Source organism: Danaus plexippus, chromosome 24 (genome assembly GCF_018135715.1).
Source record: "Danaus plexippus chromosome 24, MEX_DaPlex, whole genome shotgun sequence".
Lineage (NCBI taxonomy): Eukaryota > Metazoa > Arthropoda > Insecta > Lepidoptera > Nymphalidae > Danaus > Danaus plexippus.
The window spans coordinates 1,928,316-1,942,160 of record NC_083552.1 but is presented as its reverse complement, the minus strand read 5'-3'; the positions used below and the strand labels follow the sequence as shown (position 1 = coordinate 1,942,160).

At 33.3% G+C, this 13,845-nt stretch overlaps 1 protein-coding gene across 1 annotated transcript in view; it reads right to left on the bottom strand.

Moving 5' to 3' along the window:
• LOC116776019 (protein pangolin, isoforms A/H/I/S) overlaps positions 1–13,845 on the bottom strand; it is a 74,415-nt gene that overhangs the window by 10,043 nt on the left and 50,527 nt on the right. Inside the window, 4 exon segments of the mRNA XM_032669110.2 lie at positions 327–437; positions 1,082–1,177; positions 1,262–1,355; positions 1,709–1,832. Of these exon segments, the coding sequence (XP_032525001.2) occupies positions 327–437; positions 1,082–1,177; positions 1,262–1,355; positions 1,709–1,832 (425 nt within the window).

Genomic DNA, 13,845 nt, shown 5'->3' with positions numbered 1-13,845 from the left:
GCACTTTGGGTAGATCGATACTTGTGTTAATACTTATTTTTATGTGTAAATGTATAGTGGATATCTTGCTGGTTCTAGTTTAGATATTTGATTAGATATACATGGATTTAATATAACTTTTTTAAGGCATTAATATGTTTTCATAGTTAAAGTAAGGAAATTTTTCCAGTATCACATTCATATATCACATATGATAGTAACATATAGTTACTTAAATGGAAAACGGGAAACTGTACGTCAACAGTTAGACAAATTCGTACTAAGGGTATACATATAAAATAGTTATTAGCATGTAAACACGTAAAGTGCATACATCCGAAACTTACCTCGAATGATGAGTGAAGAGATCACTCTTTGATGGGGGCGGCGGCACCAGAGCTGGACTCAAACCCAAACCCAGACTCCCGCCCAAGGTCGGTGAAAACCGGTACAGCTCGCTGCAATATATATTACTATGAGTACTTCGACGACTGTCCCGTGATAGTGTCGCTGGGCATCACCCGCCATCACATACACTAGCATGGCGGGTTACGATCCTTACATTTATTTATATCCGAGAAGGATTAATTAACAGCAAAAGCTCGTTTATTACAATATATAGATGAAAGTCCTGCTTCAAAGTTAACATTACAATGGAAGAAGTACTAAGACGGGTTTGGAACAAAAAATATCATAAATTTCATAATTTTATATTTAATAATAATAAAAAAAAACCTCGTCACTAACATTCGATGTAGTCAATTGGTTAAAAATACAAGAAATTAAATTGTTTATTATCTTATAAATGTATAACTTTATATTCAATTAAATCTTAATGTAGTTGTAGAAGTCTAGTAGTTATAATTTTATCAAACAATTAATGTAATTCCATCAAATTATGAATTATTTGTTTATCCGTGAAGCTTAAGGATTTACAGAATTAATATTTGTATATATTTTCAGAGTCATGTTTTGTTTTGTTTCATTTAATATCTTATACAAATTCATTTTTTAATTATTTAAACAATTTTAAGGATGCCTAATTGGGTATAGTAATAATTTTTCGTTTCCATTAACATTTTTATCATATACATGAACATACCTTGACAGACTAGATGTGCTGATTGGCAGCGTGGTAGGGTATGGACTGCGGAATCCACTGGCCGCTGATGATATCGGATACATACTGGGAGTATGCCTGAATGATACGTTATATACATGACAGTTCTACCGACTTTACATAAACGGTATACAAATTTACATAGTATTATTATAATCTTACCAGGAAGCCACTTGCGACATCTCGGGACTGAGCATGGGATAGGGATACGTTCCCCCGGGGAAGGTGTACATTGGCGTACGAGCCAGACCGGCCGCTGTATTGACAGAGATATATATATATATATAACATATTTACACCCTACTTAGCCAACTTAATATTCGTAAAGAGTGCAATTAATTTTAATTTGTTTATAAGTAATGCAATATATTGATATTCTATAATAATCATTTTAAATGAAACGTCAAAGACATGTCATTTGAATGTAGCTATGGTTTTCGTACGGTTTTATTTCGTCTGCTTATCATCAAACGTTGCTTTAAAATAACCGAAAGTTTTGGTAAAATGTATAATAAGTCTCGTATTATACACGAAAGAAATATTATCATTAAAATGTTTATTAGCGAAAATCTTAGATAACAAATATATGGGCTATTGTCTAGAACTAACCTAATTTTGAATCGAGCTGGTATGGAGGGGGGATGCCCATGTGTGCTGGTGGAGGTTGGCCCAGGTCTCCTCCGGGACAGAATAAGGAGAGGCTGCCTCCAGCTGGTAGACCCATTTTACCCGTCTGGAAAGAAGGATTTAAATATGAAATTATAACAAACACAATAAACCAAACTTTATAAAGTAAACGCAAAGAAACAGCTTGAAAATATTAAAGTTAAAATACAGTTAGAGCGACTATGATTCAAATCGTTGAGTCATCTTTTCTACTAATATCCCGTAATATAGTTATACGACATAATAAATTAATACAAAGACACTTGTAATTTAAATTTGTAATCGTCTATTACTGTGTGAAATCAACCTTAGCGAAATCCCGGACATATATTTTATGCGTCCCCATCACACGAATGCCGACTTTCGGTGCACATAAAGACAATAACGTCAAAACTAAACATTTTAATTCGCCGTAAAGAGTTCACGTGCACAATTAAAACCTCCATGGTGTGATCAAAACAAAACAAAATGAACATGATAAATTAAACATAGAGTAACTAACAGTACGGTGATGAGCGCAAGACGCGTCATTAGCAAGTAAATTGGCGTCGGTCCCGTATAAATTTCGTCCTACCCTACCGCCCAATTATGCAAAATGGCGCCCGACGAGGGCTATTCAACCGCGTCGCATTTTGAACTGTCTCACCTCTAATTAAACTAGATCTTCTTTTCAACACTTTATTATGCGAAATAAACGACATCATCATACTGACACGCCGTTAATTAATTATGGTGTTTTTATGAAACTCTCAATGGTGTTTTATGGTTTATGCTTTTGAATGTGGTCCACACTATAGGGGATGGAGAAAAAAACAAACTTCGTTACTTCGTCTAAAGAGGGAGCACTCTGAAATTGTAATGCACTTCCCGTATAAAAGGCATCTAGAATGTATCTTCAGAAATGTTTCTTACATTATTCTAGTTTAGAAACCACATATTATACATCTTCAATAGATGCATTTACATAATCTACAGAATAGATTGTCTTAATAAGAACAAATACCGTTCGTAGTAATTAATAAAGAAAGGGTTAACGAACTAATACTTAAGCTCGGACCGGTTTCTTAATATTTAAAATCTCTTTAAGCTTGAAATTTAAAAGCAAACTCGCTGACAATTCCTTCAGCGCTCCTTCACATTCGAGCAGGAACTGCTTATTAAGACAATAATTACCACGAACAAAGAGTTCCCACTAATTAATAATAAAACACGCACAAACAAAGACCTTCATTCACGCTCAGGACAGCGGACAAAAAAAAAAACAAAAAAAAATGAAAAAATAACCGAAACGGTGGTCGAAAAGCCTCAACATGCGAGGAGGAACAAAAAGAATCCATAGACAATGATGACAGTCGAGACGCATAATGCGGGAGCAGAGCGCGTTCTTAATTTGAAAATATTTCCATAATAAGATTTGTCTATGGCGCGACCGGTAACAAAAGATCCGAAGCACGCTTTGTTCATCTGACAGCTCGTAATAATGTAAAAAAAATATATATATTAAATCACGCAATTACGCTCCCGTTCGGGACGATATGGCTTCGAGTCGTCGTTATTAGCTAAACAAGTTTTCTCGTTAAAACTTGCATTTTTGAAATTAGTAGGTTCGCATCGGCTTTTCAGCTGTTCGCGTGTATTGAGATGGTTCCTAATGAAGGCCAGGTGGAGTGGCCGGCTATTGAAGGTACGTCGAGAGGGTAGTTATTGAAGGCGGTTGAAAGAGCCGCGTGACGTCACCAGCACTCGGCACTCGAGCGACAGGCCCCAGTCGCTAATTGGAACTCGCGGCGATAGGACGCGAGAAATGTTGCCTCAATCGACTAATACTTCAATATTGAATAGGTTTGTTAACGAGCGGCCGGCTGAATGTTGCGAATGAAGTCGAGTACTGCAACTCAGGCACTCCGCTCCTCCGTTAGCATTCGCTAACTAACTTATACGTATGTCAGTTTTTCATTCCTTTACAAATTGGAGCCTTCCAGCTTTTATAATTATAATGCCCGGGCAATAATGGCGATCGCAGGCGATGTCACGACATTTACAGTACAAAATGCTATTCCAGATCTAAACGGACTCACACCAGCGCCCCGTACACCCCTTTGGCTCACCAATGCGGACGAAGTAGGGCGTAATATCTTGAGAGTTCGCCCCCGGGGTTGTGGGCGTGGAAATAGGATGCTGTGTTGCCATGACGACCGTGTGTAGGGGTGATCGCTCACGTGTTCCCGGCGGAGTGAGTAATGGGGGTCGGAGGTTCGGGCTTTGAGGGGGTCCGGGAGGAGGGGGTTGTCATTTGCTGGTGTGTGCTTAGCGACCTTGGAAGTTTCGCTCCACTTATAGTTGCATTTCTTGTTTTATAAAGGACAAAGTCGCTGCTCAACTGGCCGCTAACCTTGACAATCGTTCACAAATACTGTCTCGGGTAACACAGTCGATGTTTAACTTATAATCAATTATCAATACAAAGTCTGTGGAATATTTGATATGAGCTCATTATAATCTTTATATATAAAAAGCACCCCTTTCTTCGAGATGTCAATAATTCGATATCTATAACAAAATTTTCCAAGTGTACTTAAAAAATCAGTGAGGCTTTATTCCGCGCCATTTCTTATACATTTCCGTTCTAGTCCTTCGAGCCGGAAGTCGCCGCCGGAACCTTTTAACGAGTAAACCACTGAATATAGATTTCAGATATCCCTTTGTTGAATCTTTATAATGGAATCTCATATTGAAATCAAATCGGAACGAGAAACGATTTAAATATTCGTAATAAGAACATTTTTAATATAAAAAAAGCTAAACTACCTTCATTAAATATTACCCAACTAATTTAAGTTCACTCGCGGAAAACTGTAATGCTTAAATTTTCGAGGGTAAAATATTCAAATCTGGAGACGAGGGAGGCTGGGGTGGGCTGTTGACCTTTCATCGGAGGCTGTTACGGATCATATATATGTATAGAACGGAAAAGGAAAGATAGGGTGAATTTTGAATATGGAGGGTGGAAATTAAAATACATAATACATAAGAATTCAATAATGTAACGAAATGTAATATTAGTTATAGATGACATTTATGTTTTATCTTACACTTATGAGAGGGTAAAATAATAGTTCTAAAATAAGTCAATTGTTTGTTATAAGTTTAGCTTGTTTCGCTTAATACCAAGACAAACAAGTTTTATAATTAAATTTCATTAAAGTGAATATATTTATATATAATATCAGAGTAGATATATTATATCAGCCACTTCCAGTACCGTCAGATTCCTATATCGTTGTTCGAGCGAAGGGTATGCCAATTATGTTTTTGACGTGGGACCCGTTCAAATTGGTATTGGGGTTATGTACTTACTGGATCTTATTGATGTATATATTAAATACTGTCTGGACGCCGTTTCTTATATATAATGTTAATGTTGATACCTTTTTTACGAGCATCATATTAAATTACATGTAATATTATCATACATAATGTATTTTATATACTTCAGTCAGATATATAAGGGGTACCACAATAAGGAATTATTAAAAATTTACAACGAGGTCGACCTTGTGTTGTGGGTATAAGAATTAATCTTACACATGTAAGGCAGAGAATATAATAAATTTAATTAGGTTAACGTAATATATTTCTTATTTCAGCTTTATATATAAATGTAGTTAAGTCACATTTGTATTAACTTACTTTATAATTATCTTCTTATTATTTTTATAGCAATTCATCCAAGTGGATTTAACTATGAACTTTCATTGCTTTGTTTGAGCATGTTTCGAGTTTTGTCCACGCTGAGCATTTGAGACGCGCGTGCGTCGAATGTCAGAGCTGTATCGCGTTCAGATTGCGGCCATTAAATTAATCTTCCAGAAATTATATAAACAAACGACTATGTGTCCTACTGGCCTTATGTTACAGTACAGAATTACTCCACTTGGCGCCCCGGATATTTATTACATAGCGCTAGTTTGCATACAAAAATAAACCTTAACATATGATCATAAAGTATACAATTGATCGGACGTTTGTAAGGATTTAAAATTAAATACGACACGATTGTCTCCACGGGTAATCGTAAAAATTCTTGACCGATTCCATTAGCGACACGTTAAACACAGTGTGTCACACATGACACAGTGTATTACAGTGTCAATGATTCTGCATACTGAGGAAATATTCAGTTGGAAAACACATCTCTCTTGTGTAATCTGTCCGTGTGTTGCTGTGGAATTTCCGGTGCGATTGAATTTGTGAAATTTTAGTTGAAAGCTGTGACATCTTTATGGATTGAGTCATTTATAAACTGAACGTCAGTAGGATTCATTAATACGTAATTAAAACGAATATTTTTGGCAGTTTTTTTTTATGAAAATTACACAGACATGGAACTTGTTAGGTTTTAGACTAGTAGATGAAGAGGTAGATATATATCTTAATATTTACAATCAGTTTTGTTAGCGAAGAGTTATGTTTTTTTTTATTATATAAGACGTTTTAGAATTTTATTTCCATATTATTTTTATAATAAAACGATACATTCAAATTAAGAATTGATTTATTACTTAGAACTGACATGTCTTTTTGCCTCAAAGCACGTTTAGCCATGCTTCATTATAGCTACAATTAACTAGCCAATCGCGATCCCTACAATGAATGCCGTGTGATTATGTTGTTAAATAAAATGCCCTGTCGTTAAAACGGTTAATATGACAGAATATAGTACATTAGATTGCTAGACGATGGCGTTATCATTCTGAATAAGTACTTTTATATATAAAATATATTTTAGTGATGATTTAATTATTGTACAGAATTTATATGATACCATTTATTATTATATAATATGTTATGTTACGTATTTCAAATTTAATTCAGATTATATTTTCTATAAGAATTTTTTCATTACCAATCCTTTTATTTTATTTTTATTTATTAGAAAATTATATATAGTTTTGTTAGTACATTCATAATATACAATAAATAACTTTAATTCAATGTATATTCGATTTTTTTTTTATTATTTTATCAAATAATATTATATGTGAAAAAAAAATAAAAAAAATAATTGTAAAACTTCATAGAATAAGTATGTGGGAACGTGACAAATAGACAGCTTTAATAAACAAACATACAATTAAATACTGTCAAAGGGTTAATATCGGGGTATAAATTAGAAAGGGCATGTTAAATACAAAACAATTATACGTTTTTGATGTCACGGAATAAAAAAAAAACATACATATAAATTATGATAACATAAAGTATTTCTCTATTTTCCATACGAAACAGCCCTTTAGAATTTTTGTTTCATTATTGGTACGTCATGAACCACCTAGCTGGAGATGACGGTGCCCGCAGCGGCACTTCAAAGAAGGCATCAGGTGAAATAAACGACTGAATTGTTTACAGAAAACTCACCTTAAGATTATATACGGTGATGTGTATCCGATACGTTATATAAGTGATGTTTACATTTATGTAGTTTTAAATTAAAACTAACAAAATACCTATTTTATATGTGTACCATATTTTTGTCAGTTACTTAGCCTAAGCGTACATCACACGATATGTAGAATGTATGTATGTTCGTGTGAAGCGTTTCTTATATCTCATTCAATAAACTAAGTCAATATTTCGATTTACGAAGAGTTATGTATGTTTATCTATTGATTCACAGTATAATGGCATTGTAACACCAACTTGGAGAGAGCTTATTGATAAATTCAATATTTTTATAATATATAAATTCGGGAAAATCCATTACAATAATTGCATTTAATGTATTAAGAATATGTAGGTACTGTCCATCATAACGTGTTGAAAATCATGGCCATGCTAATCGAAGGGATCCTATTAAAATGGTAACAAAATGCCATTACCGGCAGACATGGGCGACATCAAAAGGAAAAACTAATGTGGCACTGTAGGCGTTTTCCCTTAAAATATTAAGCGGGGTCGGGGGTCGGGGGGTCGGGGGTCGGGGGAGAAGGGGGGTTAATGCAGGTTAAAACAGGTTAACATTCCCTTTATAAGTATTATGAGGATTCATATTATTATGACGGCTTTGTTTTACATGGTTACATTTTTTTTGTATAAATTTTTCCTATTAGAAATAAAGAACTCAAAACATATGTGGATTTGTTATTCTTTAAACTAAAAGTTACTGCTCGGATTTGTATGAAATTTATCACACAGTAATGGAACCACAACATCCGAATTAGAAGATAAGACCAAGAAAAATTTAAGGAATAAGTAGTAAATATTTGTGTTAAAAGAATATTATATAATTTATCAATATATTTGAAAAACTACATTTTAAAGAAAATCATAAAAAAAAAAGATTTTAATAAAAGCTTACTAAACGATTTAAATTATATTGCAGTAAGTATCATTAAACCCGTAAACGTAAATAAATAAGACGTAATTATCAAAAGGAAAGCTTATAAATACGTATAAGTGTAAACGTAAGAACCATAAGGTACGGTACGCAATAAGTCTATTTTAATTACTAGAACTGATATCGGCAGATTCCTGTCTTGCCCGGGAGCTGTATACAACTAGGGATAAACGGACACTTATCGATAATTCAACTAATCGATAATATTTTTTTCAATTTAAATATTTGTTTTCTATCCTTTAGTCCTACTATGTTAATTAATAATTATTCTTTATATATATACTGTTTTAGTAAGTAATGCAATTAAATAAGAATTGTCGTGTCTGAATGAAGTTATTCATATTCTGTGGAAACTAATCAAGATTATTAGATTATAATAATTGAAAGTTCATTCAGTATAAGATGATTAATGTCGTCATTAGAGATGAACGGTCGCGGGCTGTGGTTCATCGATATCGATGTTATTAATTCAATCGTTGTTCTAACACTATCTAACACAAACAAGACTGGATAACGAGGTGAAATATTCACATCGGAAGCTGTACCAGTCGCCGGACGGTCGTCTCACTCGCACACGAACACTTAGACGGTGCTGTGGAGGAAAAGAAAAAAGACGGCACGCGCCGGCGGCGAACACAAAGGGGTCGGGCTCGCTTTGATGTAGCCGCCGCGCGTGCGTACCAGAGTTTGGAGTGTGTGCGTTTATGCAGATGAGACGGGGTTGAGAATTTGATAATTGCAAAGATTTATAACAACTTAGGTTCGATACATTGTTTGTTTTATATAAATATTGATTGAGACGCATCTGCCTTGATAGCGATGACGTCATAGTTACAATGCAACTGATTTCAATACTCTGATATCTTTATCAACTATATCTAATATGTTTGATATTATTGTCTCTATAAGTTGGTATCAAGACCTTATACAAATATACTTAGGGTTCATTTTAAAAACAAGAAGTATGTAATTTAATAGACACATTGCAACTATAGAAAAAAACTTAACAATATACGTGTATGCGAATTCATAAAACAAAACAAAAATAATAAAATGAAGCAAATTTTACATCGTAAATATACGAAAAAGAAACTGTGTATGGATTATGGAATCACAAAATGTATACAGAAGCTAACTACACATTTCACATTGCATTTGACGCGAAACGAAACCAGCTCGCACATCTAATTTGAAAGGGTCCCATTTTCATCCACTGAGAGTCTTAACAAACAACTCTCGCAGAATCCTGAATTAAATCTGGCTCCCGTTAAATGGCTCCAGAAATGCACATATATTAAGTAATTTTGTCGCGTCAAATCCAAGACAGTATACCCGAAGTCCCGATTTCCTTGTCCATTGTCGTTTGTAATATTTATTTTTTTTTTCATCTTATTTAGCGCTTTGTCGGCGAGCCCTTTGAAGTCCCTCCCCCGGGGTGTTGCAAATTGCGTCACGCTCGTATTTTGAAGCGTAAACACGGATTCGTTACTACATTTTCGCGGAAATTCGAGGAAAATTGCTAAAGCAAATGCTACTGCAAGAATACATTTTTTTTTTCTCATTGTCGAACTAATAACAGATGCTAACTCTACGAGATGAAAATTTATATTTTTTCATACGAAAAAATATATGCGAAAAACTAAGCCGTTATATTATAGAGAACAATATGTTATAATATATTAAAAAAAAACAAAACTTTCATATTTCTCATTAAAAGCGACCCAGTGGCATGCGTTGTAATCTACGTATTTAGAGTAAACCAGCCGGCGAGAGATTTGACAAGTTGGAATGTCAACAACCAGTGACACTGTTATGAACCAAGCCCTGCCAACCCTCACCAGCAGCCAACTTATTTGGGCCAAACATCCAACACTAAAACAATGCGCCGGAATTAATTCAACATATAATAAAAACAATTACCACTCGTCCGTATAACTGATCGTTTTAATGATTACCTAATAAATTAATTGGATTACCAAATACAGTTAACGTCAGTTAAAATATTAACGTTCAAATATGTCAGTGATTTAACTAATAGCAATAGCCTATATCAAATAAATCTGGCATGATTTAAAATATAATTTGAGCAATCGAGTTTGAATTATATTAACTATTTGATTATTTAATTTTTACTGTTTATTTTCGTTAATTCATATGTACATTAATTAAGTTTGAAATTATAATGATATATTATGCAATTAATTCTATGTATTTCAGCACTATACTTTATATATACAAACAGACGCCTGTTTTTTCCTATTTCTTATATAAGTAGAAATGTATTGTTAATCATAGTGTTATTAATATAAATTTAATATGTAACTGTCAACTTATGATTCACTCAAACAGGATTCCAGCGTTTTATATGAAAAAAATAAAAAAAAAAATAAAAAAAAGCAAACCAGCGTTTTATTCATATAATAATTATACTTAAACAAGTTTCGTATAACTTCGGTTTGACAAATAAAGAATGTTTTTTTTTTGTATACATTGTAATTTATATGAATGCAATAGATAAATGAAACTAGGTATTCATCTTAAAAGATTAGAAATGATTTTTTTAGACAAGAGTTTTTTTTATGTAAGTCCCAGTCTTCCATGTATCTTACGAATGGCTAATAATGAATAATTTTAATGATGAAAGTTGCTGATTATAGAATATCATCATCATCATCATCATCAGCCTATCGGAGCCCACTGCTGAGCAAAGGTCTCTTCTCACATGGAGAAGGTTAGAGCATTGATCACCACGCTCTCTCAAGACGGGTTGGCGATTTCAATCTTATAATTTGAAATTATAAGACCAGGTTTCCTCACGACGTTTTCCTGCACCGTCCGTCAGTGGTGTCTTAACACTCTTAGAAAGTACATATGACTCGGAAAAGATCACATTGGTACTTCACTGGTTTGGAACCCGCGCCCTCACGTATAAGAGGCGGGCCTTTAACGTCCAGACCACCACGGCTTCGGCTTCTAACTATTATATTCTATTATTATATAGAATATAATAGTTAGAAATAATGACCACTCAAGTCCATGAAGGATTTGCGAAGGATGATTCAATACGATAATCTACAAAAACCTTTTATATATTTCTTTTATATTGATGTCAATTTTCATATTAATATCGTGTATTTATAATATAGTTTGTTGTTATGGAGATAAAATTAATACATCCTCTATGAACATTTCAATTGATCGACTATCATAGTTCATGAGATACGGTTTAGTGGTAGAGAGACGAGTCTTAGTAAAATGGTCAGGTTTTTCACTCTGCGTACTGAACCCTAACAAGCAATAGTAGATTTTTTATCTACGTTGCTATAAATATCTTCAGATGAGAGCCAAAATGAAGAAAAAAAAATTAAAGATGCAATATTTCTAAAGAATTTCATAAATCTAGCGTGACTCTTCAAAAGAGATATTTTAAATATGTATAAAAATGTCAAATGTGTAAAATTGATGGCGGTATAGTATCTTAACAGATGATGTACTTCAGAGAGATCTCGGCCGTGTTATTGGAAGCGTGGAAAGACGGACGCTATGAGAACTGAGATGTTTGTTTGTTGGATTTGATCTCCGTAACTGTTGAAAATACACATTAAGTGGTATTTAACCGACATTGAATGTGCGAGGTTCTTCTCCGAATTCCAAGACGATTCCAGCCAAAGGTTTAATACATTTCACACAGGACCACATCTTCATATCTCACTAATATACGAATTGTAGAAGTTCCAGACTGGCTGGATAAATGGATAATTTTTACCTTTTGACACAAAAACTACTAAACGTATTTTGATGAAAATTTCCTCTATAGTAGCTTAGACGTCAGGATGATATGCTCTAATTTAACACAAAATGAGAATACTTAAAAGTTAGATTTGATGTGAAGTCATATAATGTAATCTATATAAGGTGTCGACAGCAAACAATGAACATTTTTGTAAGCGCATATTATTCGTGTCTTACCGGACCCAAACAAATTGAGACGGCAGAAGTCGCGGTCAGAGGCTAGTTTTTTATAAAATCGTTAAGTTATTCAATAGTATTATGAGCGAATACTTAATAGCTTATAAAGACTAAAAAAATAATAGTCATAAATAGTTCGTCCCAGTAGTTTAGGAACTAACGAGAACAAAGTCCAGTTCGGAGACTTAACGAGCTTTTAGGATTTTATGGAGCCATCATAAAAACTGGGAGCTTTTTTTAGTATCTACAAGATGGCGGCCGGATTTTGATGGCCCACAATAAAGCAGTCGTAAAACGTTTAGACATGTTATAGATCGCGCTAAGTGACTTACGGCCAGATACTGACGCTTCACATTTAAATACCTTATATTTATTATATATGAACTAATTATTCATATCCGTGTTATAATCTGTCCAGTCTTCAATCTGGTCTTCGTAAGGAATCGTGAAGACTCATGAGGACCAAAACAGAATGGTATGCAAAACTATTTTATATTAGTTTTAATATAATGTGAAAAATAACCCTATATATATATATATACATACATATAATGTATATATTTGGATATAACGATCAAGTTCAGTGCTATACATTTCAACAATACGATCATAAAAACTAAAATACTATCTCCCGTCCGTTTGAGATGAGTCGCTTAATTTACTAATTGGTCATTACAACGTCATAATGATCCAATTAGTAGCAATCGATACGATGCATACTTTCATATAGAGAATTATGCTTGAAGTATGACATTTTGGGTTTTAACTGCCCGACCAGAGCTGATGTTGAACTGGTTGGGAAGGAAATAGTTTTATGTTATTCGTTGTATTAAAATTTACTGTACTTTCTCTATGTATGGGAATTAGGTGATTTGGTATACATTTTATGGTATAAATTATATTTTTAATTAGTTCATTACGATATTAAACGATGATGAAGCAGCGTTAGTACGTGATGAAATGAGACGATGCTTGTAATGATCTTGTCATTACTATTGGTAGTATTGTTTTATAGGAACAGTTAAAATAGATGTTATAAATATATATATAAATGTTAAACCAGTGAGACTTATTAATTCAGAGTTGTGCGTCTCATAGGTACGTATATTTGGGAACCGTTTGATCTCGCCGCTTGTTTTAATGAGGCGACCGTCGTAGTAACTAGCCCGGATCGCTCGATTTGTTCGCTATAAAGATACGTTTAGAATTTTGAACGGATTTCTGTTTTGGAGTCATTTTAATATATAAAGTATCAAACAATGGATAGGATTTTAGACGTATGTTTTATTTATATCATATATACTATGTACCTACTGAATTATTTTTGTTCTTAATAAACTGTGTAGTGATATAAAAACGCAATAATTTTATTACTGTATTTCATAATCTGTAAAATGAAAACTATTCAAAAGCTTTATATATTATTATACTATATAATTTTTTTTAATTTATCATCTTTTAACAGATAAAAAAAATATTCTATTTAGTTTTCAACAACTGTCAATTGTCATTCTCACCCACACACTGACGCACGCACTGAATAAATATGACACACACACAAACAGATTAAAGAACGGACTTCATATAGTGTAACCAAATGTAGAAGAAGTTAATATTAGTATTCAAAGATGATGGCGAATTTACAAAGACTTTAATCTAATGTATGTTAATAATTTGCTTGAATTACATCTTACGAATGTATTTCAACATAAAA